Below are 27,824 nucleotides of genomic sequence, written 5' to 3'. Positions count from 1 at the left end.
TTCTCTCTCTCTCTTTTTTTTCTTTCTTTCTTTTTATTTTCCCTTATTGCTGTCTCTTTTTCTCTCAGAGCACGCTGGTGCTCCTAGGAGCCACTTTGCCCCTGCGAGGCAGACAAGCATGGAAACCCCTCCCAATGCCCCTTCTCAACCCTTCCGACAGCCTGTGAGTACCCTCCCCTCACGCCCCCCCCCCCAAAAAAAACACGTGTCAGTCCTCCACCTATTTCATAATCATCCTCATCATCATCATTATCATCAACCATCTTCTGCTTCAGACCCCCCTCCTATCCCTTCACTTCTTCTCTCTCTCTCTCTCTCTCTCTCTCTCTCTCACACTCACACACACACACACACACACACACACATACATATGCACACACACACACATCAAATACAGTTCATCTTCCAAGTGGGATTTCGCAAAGATGTGATTCGCATCGGTGCAGCTTGATTCTCTCCACGACACAGATAAAAAGACAATTAATTAATCATAATCTGTGACGTCTATGTAAAATCAGTGAAGTTATGAAAGTTTTATGCCAATGAAGCGCACTGAGGGCAAGTGATGTAATGATGGTTTGTCATGTGAAATATGACAATGATAACATAATGATATATTTTATGTATCTTCAAAACGTGCTAAACATTTTTGAGTTTTTGTATATATAGCTATAACCACTAAAGCAAATAGATGTAGCTATAATGCTAAAGCAAAGCTAAAGAACAACTAGACAACTAAACAACTAGAGACGTTAGCCTGCCCTGCACAACTGCGGTTTTCAACACAAACACATCAGCATTTATCACTCAATAAAAACAAACTCATCGGCTCCCTTCCTTTGCTATCAAATTTGAGCACAATCATGAAAAAAAAAAACTGTCCTGAGACCCATCTGGCAAAGAAATGTAAGGACAAACTCGATTTAAAAACCATCATCCTTAGTCACACAACCTGAGGGACACTGTGTCTGAGAAGATATGAAATAAGATGAACAACATAAAAACAATTCCAGACAGTTCCCTCAGAATGACCCATTGAACTGATCTGCAACAAGGACAAGCACATTTCAACTTTACATTGAAATGAAACATTTCATACTTTTATTTGTATGTTGTGTGTCCTCAGTTGAGGTGAGCACTAGATAGCTCATACTAAATTCAACGGTATGTCAAAGCTTTGATGTCAGAGCTCTTAAATAAAAGGTAAGAAAATCTAATGTTCTCAGCTTGAAATGTCTGAGCTTTGTCTATTGAATTCCATTCTGTTCGGTGACAGTTGAAGATTAAGTTTTATTGAACTTGCACATTCTTTTTTCCCCTAAAAACATGTTCCCCTAAAATCCACTGTCTCTTCTTTCATTGTTAAATGAATACACTTAGTCTGGTCTTACACGTTTTGGTTATTAAATTGTAGCATAATGGTATTAAGTCTTAGCAACTAATGGCTTTAAATCTGAGCATAATGGTGAGTGTGATTGATTGTTTTATTCATTTTCAAAAATGTTTGAAATCCAGTTCTAGAAGTGCTATAAGTGCATTAAAGCTGCCCAAGTCACAGTGACAGCAGTTATTTGTAGACAACACAATGTAATGAGCATTCTATACAGTATATTACTTTATTATTATTATAACCGCCGCGGGTAGACCGCGCTGCACAAAACTTGGTGGGTATGTAGCCCGACAAGGATGACACAGAACTGTTATTTTTCGCTTTGATCCGTCGCCCACCCGCCGCACCGGAAGGAGGTTAGGCCGGACACAGTTTTCTGTGAATATCTCGAGAACTTAGGCCATGTCAACACATCCCCTATCCACTCATTTGAGGTGATAGCAATAAAATGTATGGTTAAAATGGATAATAATTTAACTTCAAGACTACTTTTAGTTAGCCATGTAACCCATCTTGGTTTTAAACAAAGACACTATCCCCTCCCCCAATGGAATGCTAATGTGCTGGTTTAAGGCCTATCACTTACACAAGACAAAGGATGCTTCCTTGATATAATGTATCCATGTATCATGAAATGTAAATGTATTCATGTCTGGTATCATTTTGATAGTCTCATTACAAGGATTGTAATGATGTGATTGTGAGAATGTTTGGAACATTCTATAAGTGATATTTCTGATATATAAGATATCTCTCCTCATGCTATTCTGACAAGAATTCATAGGTGTGAAGTGGGTGTGAGTAGGTGTGTCTGATACCAACTGTAGAACCAATCAAGTGGGCTTGTTCTTGGCGCCATTTTGTTCTTTGTTTAAACCATTTAAAAGTAACTAAACTGCAATGTTTGTGAGATCAGATTTTGGATTGTCAGACTAAGGATGTAGAGCGGAAGAGAGGAGTTGGCTCTAGGCCAACCTAGGCCTTTTAGGCCTGGGCTAGGCCTACATAGACCTTTTTTTTGTACCCTCTTTGCCTGTAATAGAATAAACTTGATTCCTGAGTTTTTCCTGAAGTTCGCCAGTCTAAGATTAATTTTAAGTAATTATTCACCTACAATTACTTTCAGAGGTGTAGCGCACACACACACAAACGCACACATGCATGCACACACGCGCACACACACACATAGACAAACACACACACACACACACACACACACACACACACACACAGTGCACATGTACACATGCACATACAGGCACGCACTCACATGCACGCACACATACACATAAACACACACACACACCCCATTACCCCCCACACACACTCACAAGCGAACCCACACACACATACATACACACACACACACACACACACACAGAAGCACACTATGCACACACTCATTTACTGTACATACACAAAAGTAGGGGATGGAGTAGGAGATGGAGACAAATTGACAAGCGTAAATTATTTTTGTGGAGAGAATGTGCAGGACTGAGTGGTGAATGAATGAATGAATATAAATTAGTAATTAACGTGTATTAAGAAATAAGTGGGATCTATGACTATTTGGCATTTTTTTAAAAATGCATGCATTTGGATGCCAGTAATTAGCTGGTTGCTGGCTGAAAGTGGGCAAACAGAGCTGAAATGATGTGAAGTGGGCCAGTCCACTGCAATGTGTTCAGTGTGTTCTGGATCAGCAATTGCAGAACGGCAGGTACCCTCTTGGGTAGCTCTTAGACTGTGCGTGGGCAGAGCTTTATGTGATTCACCCTTCCAGAAGCGGAAATGTCACTAGCCTGAAGTGTGTGTGTGTGTGTGTGTGTGTGTGTGTGTGTGTGTGTGTGTGTGTGTGTGTGTGTGTGTGTGTGTGTGTGTGTGTGTGTGTGTGTGTGTGTGTGTGTGTGTGTGTGTGTGTGTGTGTGTGTGTGTGTGTGTGTGTGTGTGTGTGTGTGTGTGTGTGTGTGTGTCAAGGAGTGGGGTCTGGCTATTTATGGTCCTGCACCATCCTCCGGTGGTAGCCTAATGGAAGCACAGTGGGGATTTTTTTTTAATATTTCAATACGGGTCTTTAATAGGTTCTGTTACTGTTTTTGGGCTTATTTTTCGGGTGTTTCATGCTCGTTTATACATGCAGTATTCCATTTGAGTTTTCTCTTAAGCTCTCCATAGTACATCTCATCTGTGTTTTTTCTCTCTATGTTGAACACGTCATGAACATGAACATAAATCAACCTCGCTCTTTTAAAAGGCATGTCACATTTTTTCTACTACTGACGTATCTGTGCATATGACCGACTCAGACTTGAGACAGAATCATATCAAGAACCCCCTCAGGAGTTTCATATTCTACACCACTGATGTTCTAGGCTTCTCTACTAGACAAACAAAGATAAATGATGTTCTCTTTCCTAATAGCCTCACACTTGATGTGCTAAAAGGTCCTTGTACCATACAGTTCAGCTGTTTATTTGTGTATTGTTTTTTTATCTATCTGGGTATCCGAGCTTTCCCTTTCTAATAGCTTCTTTGTGTGTCTGTTTTTTTTTGCTTCTCTAGAGTTTTCTGAGTCGCCGGTTGAAGGGCTCAATTAAGAGGGCAAAGAGCCAACCCAAACTGGACCGTACCAACAGCTTCCGCCACATGATTCTCCCACGGTTCCGCAGTGCCGACCAAGAGAGGTTTGGATCCATCCGTCTTTCATTGACAGACTGGAACAAATTCTGCTTGTGGATATAGTACTAGCATTAGTCATTATTTGGGAATAATTGGGGGAATATTCTGTAGAACTAAAGTGTTCCAAGCTCAACTTATGTCCTCCAATCTCTCTCAGGGTGCATTCACACCAGGTCCGGACCCAAGTTCGTTTGAACCGATGGTTCGGTGATATTTGCCAATGTAAATGCAGTCTACGGTTTGTTAGAAATCCTAGAAATCCGGTGCAGTTTGAATGCTGTCTGTTCCAAAACCAGGAAATAAACTGCCGTTTTTGCAATGTTACCAAGCGATATTCGTAAAAAGAAGCTAGTGTTTATGACATAAACGGACCCAGGTCCGCAAACAAAAATGTAATGTGAACAGAGACCAGCTGGGTCAGGGCTAGGGGGGAGTAATCGCACTCGGGTACTGTCCAGTTAAACGGACCCAGTGTGAATGCGCCCTCAAAGCTTTCTTTTTTTCATTTGAATTATTTTGACCTTTCACCTTGATGTATTTATTTGTAAGCACCCTGGAGCCACTGTATTTAACTGCATTTCAGTGGCATACATAAGCCACTTGGAGCCAATCTTCAACTCGACTTCTTATCACTAATTTTACCTTCTAATTTGCCTCTAATTTAATAATTTTCCCTTCAATTTATTACCTCATTAATGCCTTCTCATTTTCTACTGAATGCACTTTGGTGTTTAAGATTACGTGAGATTGAATTGATTACCTTGTTCAGTTGTTAACCAAACACAAATGTAGTTTTCCTTGATGAAAGGAAAGTAAAAAAGTGCTGATCTTTCTTTTTCTTCACTCCTGTCTAACTCACCCACTCTCTATATTTCTCTCCACCTTTCTCTCTCTCTTTGTCCTCTCTTTCTTTGTCCATTTGTCATTCTCTCTCTGTCCTTCTTTCTCTCTTTCTCTCTCTCTCCCTCTGTTTGTCCTCTCTTCCTCTATCTATTTATCATTCTCTTTATGTCCTTCTTTCTCTCTCTTTCTCTTTCTCTTTCTCTTTCTCTCTGTCTCTCTCTTTGTCCTCTCTTCCTCTATCTATTTGTCATGTTCTCTGTGTCCTTCTCTCTTCCTCTCTCTTCTTAGGACTCGTCTGATGCAGAGCTTTAAGGAGTCGCACTCCCACGAGTCCTTGCTGTCCCCCAGCAGTGCGGCAGAAGCTCTGGACATCACCTTGGACGAGGATGCCATCATCAAGCCGGTCCACTCCAGTATTCTAGGACAGGAGTACTGCTTTGAGGTTTGTGTGTGTGTGTGTGTGTGTGTGTGTGTGTGTGTGTGTGTGTGTGTGTGTGTGTGTGTGTGTGTGTGTGTGTGTGTGTGTGTGTGTGTGTGTGTGTGTGTGTGTGTGTGTGTGTGTGTGTGTGTGTGTGTTTGTGTGTGTGTGTGTGTGTGTGTGTGTGTGTGTGTGGATGTGTGTGTGTGTGTGTGTGTGTTTGTGTCTTTGTTGGTATGTTTCACAGTGCTCTACCTGAACAAAAATAATTTATGTTTCATATCTTGCAACTCATAAATGATTGAAGTTGCAACAGGCAACAAGACCTGTGTACAAAGCAACGGTGGCAAAAGTAAACACTGAAATATTGATTGATTTTAGAGAAATAAACAAATGTTCAAATGTGCCTCTTTCTATTTACAAACATCAAAAATAATTGCAATAAAGAGTGGCAGATTAGGCATCAAGGTAATTGGTGACCTTAAAGGGTCTTTCACTAATAGCTGTTTGCTCAGATGATCATCATCTATTAGATGTTGTATGCAGCCATTTTATGATGCATGAAGGTCAAAACAACACCAGCCTCTCTCCATGGTGATAGATTATATAAACAGACGTAAACACATACACATACTTCATGAGATATAAAACATATTTACCACAAAAGCTGATATGGTTAATAGATTCGTGCAGGGAAAGGCTTGCTGCCTTGCATCCACATTTCAGGGGTTTTACAGTATATATTACATTTGAATATTTAATTTGGTTGTATTACATCCTGCTAAATATGTGTATGCGTGTGTAATGCACAGTTATAATTATTTAATGTCTACTATTGTAGTTCCTCTTGTAACATGTATATCTGCTGCCTCAGGTGACCACTGCCTCAGGGACAAAATGTTTTGCCTGCCGTTCAGCCGCAGAGAGGGATAAGTGGATTGAGAACCTTCAACGTGCTGTTAAACCTAACAAGGTGAGAAAGGGCCGTTTTAATCAAGTCTCTGAGAACCTTCAACGTGCTGTTAAACCTAACAAGGTGAGTAAGAGCAGTTTTAATCAAGTCTCTGAAAACCAACAGCACGGTTTCACTGTAACAATATCACAGAAGCCCACTACTTGCCTATTATAGCCGTTCAATTCACATTAATGTTTCTGACTGTTGAGACATAGTCATAGTTATAATACATTGTTTATACATGATATAATTTGATGATATGATAATTACACATAATATCTAGTAACCTTTGATATATCCATGAAAACGCATTATTGCCATTCATATTTGCGACACAAAATATGAGATAGATGCCATATGAGTGTCTCAACTGATGCTGTTGTTCTCATCACCCAGGACAACAGCCGACGAGTCGACAATGTTCTCAAACTGTGGATCATCGAGGCTCGGGATCTGCCGACGAAGAAGCGCTACTACTGCGAGCTGTACCTGGACGACATGCTCTACGCTCGCACCACGAGCAAGCTGCGCACCGACACGGTCTTTTGGGGGGAGCACTTCGAGTTCAACAACCTCCCAGCCATCCGCAGCCTCCGCCTGCACCTGTACAAGGAGACAGACAAGAAGAAACGCAAGGTCAGTGGCAGCAGTTTATATCACATTCCAACTCACTTGCACTTGCATCCAAGTCTTTAACAACCACTGTATTTTACTGTTCAAGTTTTCTAAAGTTGAGAGGGATTGGGTCTTTCATGTTATTCTGATAGATGTGTGGATGGTAGCTTAGATTTTGTGAATCTTTCCTTTTAAAAGTCATATTTTCTCTATTCTCGTTGTATTCTGGCTAACCACCAAATGCAGCGACTGTTGGTCTTCGGGTGAGATTGTCCTTCAGATGAGACCGAGGTCCTGACTCATAGTGGTCATTAAAGATCCCATGGCACTTATCGCAAATAGTAGGGGTTTCCCCGGTGTCCTGGCTGAATTCCAACCTGGCTCATTCAATCTGGCCCCCTAATCATGCCCCAGTGTAATTGGCTCATTCATTCATTCCCTTAATATCCACCTCAAGCTGGTGTGTGATGAGTGTTCTGGTATATAATGGCTGCCGTGCATCACCCAGGTGTGTGCTACACATTGGTGATTGTTGGTGAAGTTCCCCCTTCACTGTAAAGCGATGGTTGCCTTGAAAAAGGCGCTATATACTAGAGTGTAACAGTGCACAAAACTCACGGTTCGGTGTATACCTCAGTTTTGAAGTCACGGTTCCGTTAATTGTTCGATTCGGTTAACTGCAAGCCTAAAACTCACTGACAATATTGCTGATGCGCAGCGGGAGTAGTATTTTGAAAAGGTGTCAAATGTTTTTTGATGTTAATTGACTAAACTGACATATGGTTCGCCACTTAATATGTTTGTGTGGGAACTCGAATTTGAAACATGGTCCACAGGTAAAAAACTGTTGATTACTGATTATAACTTCATTAGATACAGTACATTCGGTACACATCTGCATTGAACCTAACATCCTGTACCTAAACAGTTCGGTATGAATATGTGTACCTTTATACCCCTACTATACCTTGTGTGTATACAGTGGGGAGAATAAGTATTTGAATCCATGCTAAAGTTGACTAAAAAGAAAAATATAAAAACATCTGAAAAATATAAAAACATTGATCTTAATGCCTTAATTAAAACAAATAGTAAAAATCCAACCTTTAAGGACACCAATCTTAGTGAATAAAGAATGTATCGTAAATAAATAAATGTTCTTCCTTAAATTGCAGGGGCAATAAGTATTTGACCCCTATGTTAAATTCCCATAGAGGCAGGCAGATTTTTTATTTTTAAAGGCCACTTATTTCATGGATCCAGGATACTATGCATCCTGATAAAGTTTCCTTGGCCTTTGGAATTAAAAAAAGCCCCACATCATCACATACCCTTCACCATACCTAGAGATTGGCATGGTGTGTTTTTCAGTTAGCCTATTAGCTGGTTTGATTTGCATTGAACCCAATGAGCATTTTAGTCAACTTTAGCATGGGTTCAAATACTTATTCTCTTACCGGTATATATTATTATATATATACTGCTCAAAAAATAAATAAAGGAACACTTCAATCATACACTGGATCTGTACTCTGACACCGTTTGGTTCTGAGCACAAGTAAAACTTTTGAGGCGAGTGTTTTATTTTGCAAGAACTGTCAGACATTCTGTGAATGTAGTTTGATAATGGAGAAAAGGGTGGAAGGTTTACAAAAATATGTTTTAACAATTGTGAAAAACTGTAGGTGTTCCCTTAATTTTTTTGAGCAGTATATATAATATATATATATATTTTTTGTACAGTATATATAAATTCAAGTTGTTGCTGTTGTTGTTCACCAGGAGAAGAGTACTTACCTCGGACTGGTCAGCATCCCCATCTCCAGCCTCACCGGTCGGCAGTTTGTGGAGCAATGGTACCCCGTCATCCAGCCCAGCATCCTGACCAAAGGGGGCGGGGGCGGGGGCAGCAAGATCATCAACGCCTCGATTCGCCTCAAGTCGCGCTACCAGACCATGAGCATCCTGCCCATGGAGCTGTACAAGGAGTTTGCCGAGTACGTCACCAACAACTACCGCACGCTCTGCACCGTGCTGGAGCCGCTGCTGAGTGTCAAGAGCAAAGAGGAGGTGGCCTGCGCACTGGTGCACATCCTGCAGAGCACGGGGAAAGCAAAGGTAGCTCTGACCCCTCTCAGCCACCGTAGTCTCATTAAGTTAAGTTATATTTTATTGTCCTGTAGGAAACTCCTGTAGGACATTTGTCCTCTGCATTTTACCTATCCGGGGGTAGTGTACACACACACACACACACACACACACACACACACACACACACACACACACACACACACACTTGGAGCAGTGATCTTACTTGGAGTACACACACTAGGAGCACACATACACTCCTCGAGCAATCGTCATTATCATGAGTTAGGTAGGACTGCAGTGTCACATCTGGTCCTGGGATAACAGGTGATGATGGTTATTATTGCATCCATATTGTTCTACCAATAACAAATGACAGAAGGTATACATGACATCATTATATGAGTTCACTTTATGGCCACAACACCTGCAACATTTTAAGCTGCTTCCACCTGGTAATAGATCTACTGGTTAACTCAAATGATTTCCTTGCTAGACTTTTGAAGTACTCTTTAACTTCTTTGAAGCTTGGTATGTGAACATCTTGATCTGTTCAGTGTCATCCCGCTCAGCCTTGAGTTTGTGATTTGTTTGTTGATACGTTTATAGGATTTTCTGTCAGACATGGCAATGAGCGAAGTGGACCGCTTCATTGATCGAGAACATCTCATCTTCAGGGATAACACCCTGGCCACGAAAGCCATAGAGGAGTACCTCAAACTAATCGGACACAGGTACCTCAAGGACGCCATAGGTGAGTCGCTGTTTTTGATGACAATAAAGTATTCAGCTCTGGTGCCCATTTAGTTCAGTACAGATGCACCAGGCAGGTTCATTTAAATTCTTATAATTGAATGTGATGGTGCTTGTCATTCAAATGTGTTCTTTGTTGTCAATAGTAATTTCCCCAAATGGTTGGATCCGTTATCCATAAATTGTTTTGTGAATTCATTCTCTCCCAGTCGCTGCACTGCAAATGACTGGATCAGTGAACAAGAGATTATTTTCCCATTGCAGAGTATTTAATAGGACACACACACACACACACACGAACACACACGAACACACACGCACACACACGCACACACATTCACACACACACCCCACACTCTATCTGTTATTAACATAACATTTATTAGTGATGTTCCCTGCAATTCCTTTACTACTTCCTTTAGAACTCAGAAATATGCTTTGTCAGCCGGGTCCTCTCTCTCTCCCACTCACTTCCTGTCACTCTCTCTACTGTCCTGTCAGATTAGAGGCATAAATGCCCCCCCCCCCAAAAAAAAAAAAAAAATATATGAAAAATTAATAATAAAATGTAGGCTGCTGTGTGTGACAGCAGTGATGGCACCTCTCCACAGGGGAGTTCATCCGAGCGTTGTACGAGTCCGAGGAGAACTGTGAGGTGGACCCCATGCAGACTCCGCCCTCTGTGCTGCCGGACCGCCAGGCCAATCTCCGCATGTGCTGCGAGCTGGCACTATGTAAGATCATCAACTCCCATTGGTGAGTGATCTGGCTCTTACTGCAATATCATCAAATCCCATTGGTCAATGATCTGGCTCTTATTGCAATATCATCAACTCTCATTGGTGAGTGATCTGGCTCTTACTGCAATATCATCAACTCCCATTGGTCAATGATCTGGCTCTTATTGCAATATCATCAACTCTCATTGGTGAGTGATCTGGCTCTTACTGCAATATCATCAAATCCCATTGGTCAATGATCTGGCTCTTATTGCAATATCATCAACTCTCATTGGTGAGTGATCTGGCTTTTACTGCAATATCATCAACTCCCATTGGTCAATGATCTGGCTCTTGTTGCAATATCATCAACTCCCATTGGTCAATGATCTGGCTCTTATTGCAATATCATCAACTCCCATTGGTCAATGATCTGGCTCTTATCGCAATATCATCAACTCCCATTGGTTGCTTGTTGGTGGCTAAGCAAAAAAGTATATCCATAAATAGATAATATGTGTACAAACATTATAATATTGCTTACCATTGTTTTTTAACTAATGTTTTGAAAGAATCCTTTGGACAAACGTGTCTGCAAAATACCGCAATCATAACTGTAACTGAATTGTAATTGTAAGCCCCCAAATGTTGATTGTTTACACACTGATTACTGGGGAGTGTCATGTTAGCATAATGAAACGAGAGCTCCATGTATACACCATTTGAAGCAGCTAATCTTTTCCTACAGCAGTCACAGTTCCTACCCCATCTTTCAAATTCAGATGTCTTTCTCTCTCTCTCTGTCCCTCTCTCTCTCTCTCACTCTCTCTTTGTCTCCTTCTGTCTCCCTCTCTTTCTCTCTCTCTCTCTCTGTCCCTCTCTCTCTCTCTCTCTGTCTCTGCAGTGTGTTCCCCCGCGAGCTAAAGGAGGTGTTCTCCTCCTGGCGGGTGCGCTGCGCTGAGCACGGGCGCGAGGACATCGCTGACCGCCTCATCAGCGCCTCGCTCTTTCTGCGCTTCCTGTGCCCTGCCGTCATGTCGCCGTCGCTCTTCAACCTCACGCAGGAGTACCCAGGGCCGCGGACCTCGCGCACGCTCACCCTCATCGCCAAGGTGGTGCAGAACCTGGCCAGCTTCTCCAAGTCAGTCACTAGGGTCCACTCCCATTAAGGCTACATCCACTCACCTCCCCACACAACCCTCGTACGCCCTTCATACGCCCTTCGTCAGAGACCTGAGTTCTGATCCACTGTTCTCAAGCATCATGGTGTTTCTGGTGTCTTTGTCCGAAGTCTGTCACCACTGCACCCAGTATGTAGAATCAGCCTTTGTGTGTACATCATTATCATGATGTTCGTCTCAGAAAGGAAGAAAGATGAGTCGCTTCAAGGTGTTTTAGATTCCCTGTCTTGAGTGAATGAGTGGTTGAAATGACAGTGTTCTCTTTCAATTGCCTCAAATGTCAAGCCTGTCAAGAAATAGCAGATTTTCTGATTAGATTCACATATTAAACTAAGCCGCCATGTTTTCTTTTGATAACAAAGATCAAGGAGCTGGAACAACCATTCACAGACCAGCTTAGTGTCAGACAAAGCTGTGTTTATTTGCTGCGGAGCATATTTTCTTATTTGTTATGTCATGTTTTTCATTCATTTTTTTCAGCAGAGCTAATGTACCAGACAGCTTGAACAGTACACACACTATAATGACATAACATAAGCATATGATGGTGTGCTATATCTGTCCCAAGAGCTTTCATGTGGCATTGTGTCAACACCACCGATGTACTGTACATCCTCTGCTTTTAAAGTCTCCAATTGATAAATAAACATTGAGGAGCACATTGGAGTACATTAACTAAATACAGTAAATGGTGAATAAACAGTTACTTGCTACTGCTTGTCCTCATCATGCCAGTTCATTGTCCAAGATCATAAAAGGTCCTTTGAGTCATATAAACATCTTTTGTATGACTTAGCGTTATTATTAAGATCAATGCTTTCTTTGTGTGGGTCACATAAAAATAAAACTGAGACCCACCTATTGATATATTTCCTTGTTGGTCAGTATAGTTATAGTATAGGTATAGGACCATGTTGATGTTGTTGTTGTTCAGGGGTTATTTTTTAATGGTAGAATGAAAACCAGTGTGAAAACCAGCTATAGCCTACGTGCTCCAAAACCAGCGTCCTGTACAGCAGTATTAAGAGTCTTATGTAACATTGTATTTAATCCATATGCTAAAATATGTCTGGGAACCAGTCAGCAGATTTAAACAGCCCAAATGCCATAATTCATTTTTGACCTAGTTTTCCAGTTTCATTCATGTACTAATCCATAAAGCACATTGATTTTAGGAAGATACTAAGCTCTCAAATTACAGTACTATTCTGTATCATCTCACCCCACATCCACATAAATAGAAAGACATTAACACAAAGTATAATTAAATATGTAAAATAGCAGTAGGTTCTATAGCAGTACAATCAAGTGTTGTCCATTCCCATGGAAATGTTTCATTGTCCCTTTCTCTCTCTGTCTCCATTTCTTCTCCTTTCCTCTGTTCTTTTCCATGGTGTCCTCCATGTTGTCATCTGCCGCTTGGCTCTCTCTCCCAACATGGATTCCTCTCTCTTCATTCCTGTTCTCTCCCTCTCCCTCTCCACTCCAACCACTTGCTCTGTCCTTCACTCTCTCTCTCCTCCTCATCCTCCTTTCTTCTCTCTCTCTCTCTCTTTCTCTCTCTCTCTCTCTCTCCCCTCCTGGTTACCCCCTCCTCCCCACCCTTCCTTTCTCTCTCTCCCACACACTTCTCTTTTTATCCCCTTGTTCCCCGTCAGGTTCGGCGGTAAGGAGGACTACATGTGCTTCATGAACGAGTTCCTGGAGATGGAGTGGGGCTCCATGCAGCAGTTCCTCTACGAGATCTCTAACGTGGACTGCGGCAGCAACGCCAGCCCCTTCGAAGGCTACATCGACCTCGGCCGGGAGCTCTCCGTGCTGCATAGCCTTCTCTGGGAGGTCATGGCTCAACTTAGCAAGGTTAACAAGAGCTCCATCTCTACAGCTGGATCATGTAACTTCATGTTATGTTGCCAGTTCATTATGAAACCCAGCAACTGAAGACAGCAGTTCTGTGTAGCACTTAATGACAAATTACCTGCAGTGTGTCAACACCATGCTCTCTTCCATCAGAGCCAATAAATGCTGAATTAGAGTAAGAATACTGGCTGTGTCAGTGGGACTACTGACCATTCTCACTCTACTAAATATCAGGTTGGAGTATGCCAAATTGCAGAGAGAAATTAGTTGTCTGCTTGAAAGCTTTTACTGAATCTTTAAATTCAACAATGACAACAGTTCCTGGCAGGCTATGGCGTGTAGATTTGATTGATTTGATTAAACGTACTTACATCAGCACTCTGAGTACTCATACTCAATCAGCAAGAGGGGTTTTTGTTGTACTCCTGAAAAATGGAGAGAGCACATCCTGTACAGAACCCTGGAGGGGTTATTGCAAGATATTTGTTGGTATATATCCAGAAAATGTGTCCTCATTTTCCTTAATTGTGTGCTCATTTTACTAAATTGTACACACGGTTTACTAAATTGTGCACACGTTTTAATAAATGGTGCGCTCATTTTACTAAATTGTGCTCTCACGATTTAGTAAATTGTGCGCACAATATAGTAAAATGTGTGAACGATTTACTAAATTAAGCGCACAATCGAATAAAATGAGACCACAATTTAGTAAAACGAGAGCACTATGTAGTAAAATGAGCACACAATATACTAAATTGTGCACACAATCCAGTGAAATGAGACCACAATTTAGTACAATGAGCACAAAATTTACTAAAACTAGTGCACATTCTCTCAATATACAAAAATATCTTGCAATGACACCTCCCGGGCTCCGTACACCTGTGGTGCTGTGCTCACATTTAGATTTACATTTAGTCATTTAGCTGACACTTTCATCCAAGATGACTTACATAAAAGGGATCAGTCATGTTAGTGCAGCAGTACTGTAAGTACTACTCGCATAGAATAGAATGCCAGTTCAAGCGAGGTTAAGTCAGGGGAAGAAGAAGAGGAAGGGATAGTCACAAGGATTGTGCGGTGTTGTGCCTTGTGTCCCCCGCAGGATGCCATCCTGAAGCTGGGGCCCTTACCCCGGCTCCTGAACGACATCAGCGTAGCCCTCAGGAACCCGCAGCTTCACCGCCAGGCCACCCAGCAGCCGGAGCAGAGGCCGCCCGACCGGCTGCTTACACGTGCTGCCACGAGCTTCAACCACATGGTCTCGTCCGACTTCCAGAGCCTCATGATGAGGGACCTCAACAGGTACACACCGCTGGATAGGTCAGTAGCACCAGACTGTGTGACGCCGAGACCAACAGGAAGTTACCGTCAGTTTGCAGATATGAGGGGTATACTATGAAGCGAGGTTGCTGGCTTACTTAGGCAACTTCAGGAGTTACCGCTGATCTCAAAACATTATGTCACTTCAGAAGCAATACATGGAGTAAAGCACTCTTTTAGAGATCAGTGGTTACTCCCGAAGTTACCGGGGTAAACCAGTAATCTCGATTCATAGTATACCCCTCTGAGTTGAGCACTGTGAACAGTTATACACAGCTTATCAGACCGGGCGCAAGTCTGAGTAATAGAGAGTATGTCCTGAACATCATGACACGAGAGCACTGCGCACAAACCATTTCTACGCTCCGTGAACGGAACACTTCAGTTGCCCTCCCGGTGTAGCTTGGCTGTTTTGCCCGTGGTCTGATTTGTGTGTCTGGTCTTTGCCCACCAGCTCCATAGACATCTCTCGACTGCCCTCACCCTCCTCTGGGATGCCCTCGGGCCTCGCTCACATGGGCATGGGGCCGTACGGCGAGCGGGACCACCGGGCGTCGTCCAAAGACCTGTTCTACGTGACCCGGCCTCCTCTGGCCCGCTCCAGTCCGGCTTACTGCACCAGCAGCTCAGACATCACCGAGCCTGACCAGAAGGTAAGTGTGCCCCTCTGTGAGGTTTTTTTTTTTACCTGAAAATAACATTTCCAAAATCATTTAGATGGCACATAAACTCTCTGAACAGCACTTCTGCCGCACTCTGAGCAGGTCTTATTGCTTGTAAAACAAGCTTTTGAATAAGCTGCTATGCTACAGGAATTTGAAGACTGCTGTCGGTGCATTCCCTCTATATTGTATCCGAGTTATGTTCATACTTTGTTGCAAAAGACACATTTTTAGTTTGTTTATTATTGTGTTTCTCAACTGTAATGGGACACCGAGAGCAAATCTTCTTTAGTGCTGCTTCTAAGTTAAAGGAATAATCCAGAGATTAAAAAAAACAACCTAGGGTGTATTTATGGATGATAACGAATTCAAAGTTTTGCTTGGGAGCTATAATACAATCAGAGGAGTTCTGAGCTAGTCCGTTTTTTGCAGCCAAATGGTTTATAGTGAAAGCACAAGGGAGAATGGAGACACGTCAAAACAAATCCCTATTTTTAAACCACTGACAAGGCTCAAAATAGCATTACACTAGTGTGGTAGTGTGGAAGCAAGTTAATCAAAACCAAAGTTGAAGAAGGGGACAGGGTCCAGTTATATACAACAAATAAACTGAAAGGAAAAGAACACCAAGAGACAATGTGTGTTTACCCCAGAAAAGTGTGTTTGTGGTTGGTGTCTGCACCTTATGAGGTATGTGTATGTAAAGGTGTTTTGCCTGGTGCGTAGAGTCCAACAGATAAAGTTGGTAAGTGGAAAAAAGGAAATCACACTCAGAGGCTGATGCTTCAGAAGTGTTGTGTTCAAAATTAGCCAAAATAGGGCCAGACTTAAGGGCCATTCATGCTAAGAACGATAACTATAACGATAACTATAAAACAATATCGTTCTTGTTAATATGAATGATGACGTTCACACGAACTATAATAATAACATCATTAAGGATTACTTTGAGCGATTTTGAGAATGATAAAAAGCTAACAGCCAATCAGAATCCATCAAATTTTAGCCGTCACATTCATTAACACCAGGAGAGACTTGTTACTTTGGTCAGTGTGGATGCTTTTATCATTATAGTTGTCTTCATTGTTATTGACATCTGTCATTCCCTTTAACAGCAAGCAGGGCAACTTCAAACAGCGAGTCGGTGTTTTGATAGTCAGCGGCGCATTTGAAAGAATCTGCTTGCACGCGGGACCGTATGAAACACAGGGATTCCACTAAACCTTGCTTTACTAAAACCTGTTTGTGACTAGCAGAGTATATAGCCTACATGCATCTGCACTCACCTATTATTTGAACTCACAGGCAAAGTGAAACTAACTTCACCGTGGTCTCATAGTACACAACAAAACAGTTCTACACAGTTTCACTGTTGACTGACAAGGGGTTATCATCGAAAACATAGCCTGAAAAAAGCAACATTTACCCAAATACGGTTGTGTTCGTATGACTGACTAGAAATCCTAAGGATTCTATTAAGGAGGAGTTGCTACTTACATCTCGTGACAGTGCGTCTTCAGCTGTTCTTCATATGTGCCTTTCGCTATAGACCAGGTTTTTCTTAGTCAGTGGCGTAATGATTTTTTAGATGGTGTAAAAGATAGCCACACCCCTGGGAACAAAGTTTAATAAAAGTCGAGCGCATGGCGACTTTCACCACTGATTCGGTGTACGATATGAATAAAACGTGTGTTGCTTTGCGCCAGCTTGTGCTGGGGACACGATAGGGCCCCTGGTGTTAACGGCCCTTTCGTCCTTCTAAAGTCCTGTGGTGAGTAATTTGGTAAATGACATCTGAGTTATAAAGCTCAGCTACGCTATAAAGTTCAGTTATGTGGGAACAGTGTTTATCACAATTCCCATGTGTTAGATAACCACCAGTTATTTTAATTTGTCAAAATATAAAATAATATTAGGTTGGAAAAAGAATGTAATAAGTAGTTTGTCATTACTGGTCCCAGACAGTGAGATTGCAATAAAGTTCTGTTGTCATATGGCACCATAGCAGCGCTGAGGTGATAATAGCTAACCTCAAGAGGGTTGCCTGTAATCACCTCAAGCTCATCAAAGACTGAGCTCATTAAGGGTAGAGACCAGCAGGCAATTAAAACGCAGCTAAAAAATGATTAGACTTTGGATGTAGCCTTTTCAGGAACATGCTGTATCTTGCAATATTTACACAATGTTTCCACGAGTTGTGTACATGTGGTTAAAATGTTGTTTTCACGAGTTGTGTACATGTGGTTAAAATGTTGTTTTCACGAGTTGTGTATATGTTGTTTAAATGTTGTTGTTTTCTGTTCTTGCTATGGTTGTCTCAGGTGCTCAGTGTAAACAAGAGTGTGTCCATGATGGACCTGCAGGACTCTCGGATGAACAGCATCTCCAACCTGCACTCGGGCGACATGCTGAACTCCTCGCAGGCCTCGCTGGCTGGGCTGGGCAGCTTCGGAGTGCTGCGAGGCGGCGGCCGCACGTCGGCAGGCTCGGGCGCGTCCAGCATGTCCGGCGGGCTGCGTCTGAGCCACGGCGTCACGTCGGACGCCCTCTCGCAGCAGCAGCAGCAGCAGGCGGCCGCCATGCACGTGCCGCTGTCCTTCCAGAACCCTCTGTTCCACATGGCCGCCGCCGACGGGCCGCTGCTGCACCACGTCCAGGCGCACGGCCACGGTCACGGCCACGGCCACGGGCAGCCCCACTCGTACCCGCCACACCCGCCGCCGCCATCGCAGCCGGCCCCGGGCCCCCAGCCTCACCCGCCGCCGCTCCTGCTGGCCCCCGAGCCCGAGAATGGACCGCCGGGGTACATGCCGGCGTTCGGACGCGGCGGCTTCTCGCGCAGCGAGGACCACGCAGGGATGCGGCCGCAGAGCAGTCTGGTGCAGCCCAGCATCATCCACTCGCACAGCTACAGCGACGACTTCACGCGCCAGAACCAGGACGCCGAGTATGTGCGCCGGCAGCTCTCTCTGCAAGTGCAGGTGATTAACCGTGCTCACTCACTGTTAGTGCGTTTGCTGTGCTGACCACTCTGCAAGTGCAGGTGATTAACCGTGCTCACTCACTGTTAGCGCGTTTGCTGTGCTGACCACTCTGCAAGTGCAGGTGATTAACCGTGCTCACTCACTGTTAGCGCGTTTGCTGTGCTGACCACTCTGCAAGTGCAGGTGATTAACCGTGCTCACTCACTGTTAGCGCGTTTGCTGTGCTGACCACTCTTCGGCTGACAGACAAGCTAACACTGACCGGAGGCTCAGTCGGAAAAGCTTCTGAAATGCATCAGATGAGATGTTTGAAAACGGGGCCTTTAGCTTGAATAATGATTGATTCATTAATAACGAAAGTCCTTGAGCTTTAGGTGTCTACCATCTAAGCAATACTCATTTTCATACGCTGTAAGCAATACTTCTTTTTTCATACGCTGTAATTTCATAAAAGGTGTTATGAAAAGTAGCACCTTTTCTCTATTTACCTGAGAGTCTACCCGACTCGTGAAATTATGCATGGCCTTTGCGTAGGACACAGTTAATGGGACCCCACGGGGCCGTGTCAGACAATATGCACCCAAAGATTGGTAGATCAAAGTGGCAAAGCGTATTTCTTCATTTTATTTTTGGTTTGGGGGTCGTACAGTTCAGTCTCCCCGTCTTATAATTATAGCCCTCTTATTCTCGTCTTCTCACCCCTTCCTTTCTCTCTCTCTCTCTCTTTCTGTTTCTCTCCCTCTCTCTATCTCTATCTCTCTCCCTTTCTCTCTCTATCTCTCTCTGTCTCTCTCTATCTCTATCTCTACCTTTCTCTCTCACTCTCTCTCTCTATCTCTCTCTCTCTCTTTCTGTTTCTGTTTCTCTCCCTTTCTCTCTATCTATCTATCTATCTATCTATCTATCTATCTATCTCCCTTTCTCTCTCTCTCTCTCTCTCTCTCTCTCTCTCTCTATCTATCTATCTATCTATCTATCTCCCTTTTTCTCTCTCTCTCTCTGTCTCTCTCCCTTTCTCTCTCTCTCTCTATCCATCTCTCTCTCCCTTTCTCTCTCTCTCTCTATTTATCTATCTCTCTACCTTTCTCTCTCTCTCTCTATCTATCTCTCTCTCCCTTTCTCTCTCTCTCTCTCTCTCTCTCTCTCTCTCTGCAGGAAAATCTCCAGCACCAGGTTCTGATGGGAATGGCTCCGTCCACGGCCACAGGCATGGGCACGCCCGCCTCCATCGCCACCCCCCCGACCACCATCCACCCCGTCCGCCAGGCGTCGGTGTCCCCTCTGGCCCCCCCGCCTCCGCCGCGCATCAAGCCCCAGCCGCCGCACCAGCTCTCCGTCGGCTCCGCGGCCACGTCCACCCCGCCCAAAGCCCGGCCCCAGAGCGGCAACCTGCTGCAGTCCCCCGAGTCCAGCTACGGGGCCCGGCCCCAGCCCCGGCAGCAGCTCTCTGTCAAGGACAGCCCGGCCCCAGGGCTCCCGCACCAGCCCAGCGTGGCGCAAGAGACTCCGGCCCAGGAGGGGGCGACGGAGAGCACGGACACGCCGAAAAAGAACCAGACGGCTAAGTCTCCCCAGCAGCAGCTGCTTAAGCCGACCAACGCAAAGCCGGTGAGGCGCTGGGAGAAATCCACGGGTGCTCCAATTAAATGTCATGAAAGTGCTATTTGTGTGGGTTTGTTTGTTTGGGCTGGTATTATCCCCAAAAACCAACAGACATGTCCTGTGGAGTGGGAAAAGGAATATTTTTACTACACTCTACTGCTTCTCATATTATCCAGCAACTAAATGTCATAATATATTGCTTCTCACCACATCCAGCAACTAAATGTCAAAATATATTGCTTCTCACAACATCCAGCAACTAAATGGCAAAATATTTTGTCTATCTGTTGTTGTACACATACCGTTTCTGGTGGAATGACAAGAAAAAAAGGTGTTTCTGGTTGCTAATCTGTTCCCAGTAGACAGGCTATTTTTGTCATCCGATTCTCTTGTGTTGTCCAGGGCGCTAAATCTCCGTCCACACTGACCCCCTCCAGTGCGGCGTCGGAGCGCACGGTGGCTTGGGTCTCCAACATGCCGCACCTCTCGGCCGATATCGAGAGCCTGCGCGCGGACCGGGAGGAGTTCAAGCTGAAGGAGCACTCCAAGAGCATGGATGAGTCCCGCCTGGAGAGGGTCAGTCATGGAGAACTCTCTGCAGCATGACACTAATTATGTCCTGTTTTTGTGTGTGTGTGTGTGCGTGTGCGTGTGTGCGTGTGCGTGTGTGTGTGTGTGTGTGTGTGTGTGTGTGTGTGTGTGTGTGTGTGTGTGTGTGTGTGTGTGTGTGTGTGTGTGTGTGTGTGCGTGCGCGCGCGCGCGCGCGCGCGCGCGTGCGTGCGTGCGTGCGTGCGTGCGTGCGTGCGTGCGTGCGTGCGTGCGTGCGTGCGTGCGTGCGTGCGTGCGTGCGTGCGTGCGTGCGTGCGTGCGTGCGTGCGTGCGTGCGTGCGTGCGTGCGTGCGTGCGTGCGTGCGTGCGTGCGTGTGTGTGTTTCTGAGGGGAAATTCTATGTGACAGCCCTGTCTCCTTTAAAGATGCAATATGTAGTTTTTGCCCCAGCTGTCCTGGATTGTGGTTCTACATCTATCTATAAAGCAAGAAGCGTCTGTGTGTCTGTCTGTCTGTCTGTCTGTCTGTCTGTCTGTCTGTCTGTCTGTGGCACGCATATCTCACTGACCGTTTGTCAGACTGATTTCAAACTTGGCAGGTGTCTTGCTATGGGCATGAGTAAGTGCAGTGCCAAATTTGACGTTGTTTGAATAAGAAATGCAAAAGATATCGTTAAATATATCGGTAAAAGAAGCACATTGGCTTTCGCCGCTAGCCACTCCCCCTCCCACACACCACTGTACTGTAAGCTACCAGTGAGTATAGAAGCAGGGCTTTGGCAGAGCTGGATCAGTGTAGGTTACACAGGTAAAAACGTAACATGTCTGACCTCAACAGTAAAGTGAACTCCGCGGATTTTGCAACAACACGCCAAGACACACAGGTATGCAGTGGTTCTTCAAAATGACGTAAAAAATGATGTGCAATAAACGGACACTTCGAATAGCCCAGGCTACTTTGGACTGTCTTTAGACTTTGAATAAGCAAACGACATTTCCAACTGCAAGGTCTTAAATTGAAACGAGCGATAATGGTCCCGAATTAAAGAACGTCTTAGAATGCCACACATGCAAAGCATAACCAGCGACAAGCAACGAGTGGAAGACAGAGAGTGATGTCACTTACAGGCCACCAGAGACTGTTTTTGAGTCACACCATTGCAAATTTCATATGATGCCACCATTCCACAAAATGGTTTGTTTTCTCTATCATCAAGTTATTCAATAGGCTAAGCATATAGCCTTGACTCAAAACAGCTGTTAGGATTATGTAATTTTCATTTGTAAAAATGTAGCCATGCTTAAATTCTGCTCACTTCACATTTATTATATTATTATATTATCTGTAGGCCTATTCATTATTGAATGCTTACCTGGAATTATGTTTTTCCCTATTCTATTTTCCAAGCAGGCCTACCTGCAGGCATGTAATTGGGCTACAGGAATAGCATGTTTGAACGGGCACTGCACTAGTGCTTTAGAAAACATTGCAAGCATTTGATGGTTGCATTGGTGCATATCTGGATTTTGTAGGTTTGGAAACGAACTTCACTCCGCCTAGTGGGAACAGGTTCTGAGGCAGCCTTATGCCTTATTTGTTTACAGGTGTACTCACACAGAACTCACGTTTGTATGAAGCGTTGGTGACGTGCCACATTAATTGATGCACACCCTCGACAAGGGGGCATCGGTGTTCCCTCCCCATTGAAGGGCTTATAACTCACTACCACTTAACAGTATTTGGTTTCGGACGGCCCTTAATATGACGGACCCTCCGCGTGAACGTGCAAACGCAGTGCAAGTGGCTGGGGAGAGTACGAAGTAACTAGTTTCGAAAAAAAAGGCCCATTCTCTCCCTTCCCCTGCTCTTGTGCCTGCAGGTGCGCGAGTACGAGGAGGAGATCCACTCGCTCAAGGAGCGCCTGATGATGTCTCACCGCAAGCTGGAGGAGTACGAGCGCAGGCTGATGTCGCAGGAGCACCAGACCAGCCAGATCCTCCAGCAGTACCAGTGCAGGCTGGACGACAGCGAGAGGAAGCTTCGCCAGCAGCAGATGGAGAAGGACTCACAGATCAAAGGCATCATCAATCGGTACTGCACACCTGAGTAGGAATAGAATTCTAAAATACGGTGTGGTTCTCTTAAAGGTGATGATAGACTACATGGGGCAACTTTTTTTTTAGCGATGTTGCTTGGCAACCACAGAACCGGTTCCATTTGTTCTGATTGGATGATCATAACAACAAATTGGATGATCATAACAGCCCTCTGATGATTATTTAAAGTTCATCATTAAAAGTTCATTAAATGTTCATCATTAAACTTTAATCATTAAAGATGATTAAAGCTCCAGAAAAAAGATTGTTGCCCAATGTCAATGGGAATTTGACAGAACCACAATACACAGGAGCACTGCCCAGCAACATTGTACAAAAGGTTGCCTCATGTATCGTCAGCTTTAACCCTTAAAGGAGTACCGTCACACCGGTGTGATGGGAATGTTGGGAAATGAACGTTCTCAAGAATATCTGGGTTCATTGAATTCAACCAGAGACAGTTGTATATTAAGGATCTTTGATTCAACATAGAATTTTAGAACCTTCAATTGTTGCGGAACGGAATCTTATGTTATGTTAAAAACCTACACCTTTAAAGGTGTTTATCTGTGTGTACTGCACTGTATGGAAAGGCCTGCTTTTGCACTGTGGCTTTAAGGAAACACGTCAGCTCAACAAACAAAACAGAAAGTTAGCCTACTTTTTTTTAGTTCACACTGAGTCACCAAAGTAGCGTATCAGTGGTGACATTCACTCCAGGCTAATGCATTTCATGGCCAGTGGCGCTCGGTGTCGGGTGGTGACAAACTGTCAAGCCCGAGCTTGATGTCCATACGTCTCCAGTCCTGTCCCTACGCAGTGGCAGGTCCTCCATCATTACAGGCGGAGACTGTCAGGACGGTGACGGAGGAGCTGGTGTTTACTGGTGCTTGGTGTCTCCAGGTGACAGCTCTAGAATAGATGTATCTTTCTGTGCTGAGGAAGGAAGGGTTTGGCGGTGTAGGTTTGTTTGTCATAAGAGGGAGTTTGTTGACATAAGAGTGTCATGATGAGTGGGTTACGATAAGGTATAAAAATCTCTCTCAACGAGGACTCTGACCATGTGTGTTGAAGGTGCGCCTGATGACGTCCTACTGCAACTGTTTGTTTTGAGAGAGAGAGAGAATTCCAGATTGTGTGTGTGTTCGTGCAACTGACAGCACCTGTCTCTCATCATCAGATTAATTTCAAAGTGTGTAAAAATATTTGTGTGTATGTGTGCATGTGTTTGTATATGTGTGTCTAACACTACCCCCCTCTTCTCTCTCCCCCATCTCTCTCTCTCCCTTCTACTCTTTTGCTCTCTCTCCCTCTCTCCCTTCCACTCTCCCTCTCTATCTCTATCTCTCACTCTCTCTTTCTCTCTCTCCCTCTCTCCCTTCCACTCTCCCTCTCTCTCTCCCTCTTTCCCTTCCACTCTCCCTCTCCCTCCCTCTCTCTCTCCCTCTCTCCCTTCCACTCTCTCTCTCTCTCTCTTTCGCTCTCTCTGTCATGGCCAGGTTAATGGCGGTGGAGGATGAGTTGCGCACTGGCCCCGTGCCGGAGGTGAAGACTCGTCTCTTTCCTGAGCAGGTACGTGACCCGAGCATTGTCCTGCTTTCAGACTCCCCTCAGGGGGCTGCTCTAAGCACTCACTGACTTTTACTGTGTCTTTGCCAAAGTTTCTCTGTTACATAAACATGCCGCCAGTTTCCAGCAGAGACACATACAGAGGCTTAACTCAACTCTCCTCTCCACAACAGCAAATACCAATTTGGCACTGACACTAATTTAGACACCGGGAGAAAACAAAAAACAAAAACAAATTGTGGGAATTGTTTCCTTGGGGCTCTGCCTTGCCAACAGTAATGCAAAGCTCAGTAAAGCTCAACAGTGTCCAACCTTAATGCAGTAATTGTTCACTCATTAGTAGATTGAAAATTAGTAGCACTATTATTTTCTTAGTTAAATTTTCAGCCTAACTGAATTGTGTAATGGACATGTTTTTTTGTATGATAAGACAAACAATTGCCCTGTGTCTCATGAAAAACACGTGGCCCTAATCGCCCCCCCCCCCCACCCCCATCATTTATTCATTCATTCCCCCACTCTCCACCTCAAGCTGGTGTGTGGTGAGGGTTCTGGCGCATAATGGCTGCCGTGCAACACCCAGGTGGGTGCTACACATTGGTGGTGATTAGTGAGGTTCCCTTTTCATTGTAAAGCACTTTGGGTGCCTTGATAAAACACTATATAAATGTTTGTTGTTGTTGTTGATGTTGTGTTCCAAAAATACCACTGAACCCAGGGCTGGATCTAGCCTTGGTCTGGGGGAGGATTTCTCTTGTTGAAACTCTTTCAGGGTCAGGTGTCTTTGAACACTCCTAAGAAGACACAAGGGGGCTGAGTGAAGTGTACTTGGGTAGTATACTAAGATAGAATGCTATATATGAGCAGAGTGATACAGCAGGAAAGCGTCCATTTTGCAGTACGTACTAACAGAACAGATAGATAGATACTTTATTGATCCCCAAGGGGAAATTCAAGGTAGCAATGTTAAAGAAATGACGTGGATGAGGTTTCGTCTAGTTATACTGTTGTATCCTATACTGAGGACAAATACCCCTGGACCCTGAGGGAAACTACTGAAATTCATTATTTGTGTACACTTGCCCACTGACTCTTTTCATTTCATGTGTTTGTACTTTTATCGATTTGTTTCAGGCTTTCACGTTGTCTTGTTTCCAAGTCTTGTTTCCAATTTTACCTGACTTCCTGATGGGTTCAAATATGGCAGTGCATTTTCAGTCAGCCATGGCTAGTTAAACCTTTCATTCTCTCCTGCACTAAATCGGGAATAACTGTGACCAGTATGTATAATCACAATGATAAGTGAGTTGGTCTGATGCAAGAATACTGTCTGCAGGAATATTTTGAAATTACATGGAACAAGAGTGAGAATGCATTGCAACCAGTCCATAGCATCACTCATTTTTGGATTGGGAAAATTATGGTTATTGTGGAAGATTGAGTAGGTTTGTCATATATCCATGCCATGCAACATTCTCTAAATGGATCAGTGTTGTCTGTAATCATTTATATGTCACAACCAGGCTAATTCAGAGCCGAAACCATTACTTACCAATTTGTGCGTAAATTCTGATTGCGGTCTTGGAATTGGGAAAAATAACTCTTAGGGATAAGATTGTTTTAAAACCTCTCTATTTCTTGTGTGTTCTTGTGTATGTCTTATGTGATCTTCACTCTGTAATGTACTATACTTACCAAGAGCTGTTACCATGGTTGCGAGAAACCTCTTTGCTGGCAAGGAATATGTCAGTGCTCTCAGTAGATAAAGCATTAAAAGCACTGATTATGCATTTGCCAGTTGTCATTTGGCACAATAGTGAACAGCCTTCTAAAAAGCTATTTTGTTTTACTGTAGTTTATGTTGTCTTTATGAAACCAGACTGTGAAATTACATATCAAAGCAACTCGTGCCTTGTGAAAAGAGATTAATATTTGCATGGACATAAACTCTGTACATCAGCCCACTGTCAAAGTTGAGTCTTTTTCTTTTTGTGTTACCACAAAATTCTGTACGTTTGTAGGGCTCCTGTGTTAGCTAATTTGCCACTGAACATGCTAAACATGCAAAAAATCACAGAATCATTGCCATAGATGAGTGTATGCATTGGTTTGTCATCATATGTTTACCATATGCAGTATGTTTAGCATGTTATCTCCTACTTAAACAAGTTTCTTTACGGGAGACAATGCAATTCAACTATGGTCGATTGATCTGTGAGCAATTGAAGACTATTTCAAGTTCCTGGAATGTGAAGACAGCGAGTTCTGTTGCCTTGTTATCAGAGGCAGACAGCATTGGCTCTCCCTCCCCTGTCTCCCTCAACCCTCACGTCACGTCTTTCACCTTTGCCTCGGCTTCCTCTTCCTCTCCTTACGAGCTGCGCTCAGTTCACTCCTCAGTGACTCGTCTTTCTTTTCTCTCTCTCTCTCTCTCTCTCTCTCTCTCTCTCTCTCTCTCTCTCTCTCTCTCTCTCTCTCTCTTTCTTTTCCTCAACCTCTCCCCCTTCTTCCCTCCTCTCCCTCGACTAACGTATCCCTTCATTCTCTGCTTTTTGGCCTCCCTTTTTCTCTCATGCTCTTCTCTCTTTCTCTGCTCACCCCCTCCTGAAATATCGTCTCACGTTCCCACCTGCCTTCCCTTTTCCTCCCCTCCCCGCATTCCACCACCACCCCCCCCCCCCCCCCCCCCTTCCTTAGGAAGAGCAATACTCCTCCCTGGGCTCTGTGGACCCCTGCCACGTGCCGGGGGGGATCCCTGGTTCGGGACCCTCTTCTCTGGGCACGTCCTCGGCGGGGTCCCCCTGGAACAGCGCCCTCCCCCCGCTGCCCCCCCGCTTGCTAATCAGCCACAATGGCGGCCTACCTTCGTCAGGCATCGCCATGACGGCGGGGAGCACGGCGACCTGGAACACAGACAGAGCGCCAGGCTTCACCGGGGAACGTGTAGCCTGAGGGACGCTGAGCAACAGCGCCCCCTAACTCCTCAGTGTTGAATTTGTACCTGAGGCTGGAGACACAATTCAACCATAAACGCATACATACTGTACATACATACATACATACATACATACATACATACTGTACATACATACATACATACATACATACATACATACATACATACATACATACATACATACATACTGTACATACATGCATATTGTACACACACTACAAGTACAAGTACATGAACACACATTACAGAACTTAACAAGGACCTTCAGTGCTTCAACCACCCAAATACACACATAAACAGATACATAAACACACACACACCCACCTACACACAAACACAACAGTGCAAATGCATGCACATACATTGACAGGCTCGTCTATAGGATTCTTCTGGAGCCAGTAGAGCTAACAAAGAACTCTCTCAGAAACTGCTTTCAGTTGGCGAATCTGTGAGCACATTTGAATTTGCTCAGCAGATCTGTCTGGCAAACACTTATCTGGACATTGTCCATTAAGCCAAATCCTTTCCAAAGCATCTTTCTTGTCTCCTTTCAAAGAAAATGCTATTTAAAACTGATAC

The 27,824-nt window shown here is 44.1% G+C and overlaps 2 protein-coding genes across 2 annotated transcripts in view; one reads left to right on the top strand and one right to left on the bottom strand.

Moving 5' to 3' along the window:
• The window catches only part of LOC143140458 (ras-related protein Rab-25-like), a 230,825-nt gene that overhangs the window by 88,820 nt on the left and 114,181 nt on the right, over positions 1-27,824 (bottom strand). The gene's annotated exons all lie outside the window — the stretch shown is intronic.
• syngap1a (synaptic Ras GTPase activating protein 1a) lies at positions 92-27,241 on the top strand. Its single transcript, XM_076301710.1, has 18 exons — positions 92-163; positions 3,953-4,074; positions 5,201-5,354; positions 6,205-6,303; positions 6,682-6,921; positions 8,683-9,018; positions 9,598-9,742; positions 10,353-10,497; positions 11,365-11,601; positions 13,300-13,501; positions 14,610-14,809; positions 15,282-15,480; positions 17,811-18,470; positions 19,629-20,081; positions 20,478-20,651; positions 22,504-22,715; positions 24,220-24,292; positions 26,987-27,241. Exons 1-18 carry the CDS (start codon positions 119-121, stop codon positions 27,239-27,241), a joined length of 3,951 nt encoding a protein of 1,316 aa, XP_076157825.1. The 5' UTR covers positions 92-118.

This window comes from Alosa pseudoharengus, unplaced genomic scaffold (genome assembly GCF_046254945.1).
Source record: "Alosa pseudoharengus isolate Yale_2024_CS ecotype anadromous, Long Island Sound unplaced genomic scaffold, YU_APseudo_1.1 YU_APseudo_1.1_scf_23, whole genome shotgun sequence".
Classification (NCBI taxonomy): Eukaryota; Metazoa; Chordata; class Actinopteri; order Clupeiformes; family Clupeidae; genus Alosa; species Alosa pseudoharengus.
The sequence above is the reverse complement of the archived record's forward strand: the minus strand, read 5'-3'. Positions and strand labels throughout refer to the sequence as shown.

What these genes read in the sequence shown, in the direction of transcription:
- syngap1a (XM_076301710.1), top strand. Translation starts at nt 119, where the DNA reads ATGGAAACCCCTCCCAATGCCCCTTCTCAACCCTTCCGACAGCCT. An exon ending in AACCTGGCCAGCTTCTCCAA is followed by an intron (nt 11,602 to 13,299) that starts GTCAGTCACTAG and finishes GTTCCCCGTCAG; the next exon opens with GTTCGGCGGTAAGGAGGACT. An exon ending in ATGATGAGGGACCTCAACAG is followed by an intron (nt 14,810 to 15,281) that starts GTACACACCGCT and finishes TTTGCCCACCAG; the next exon opens with CTCCATAGACATCTCTCGAC.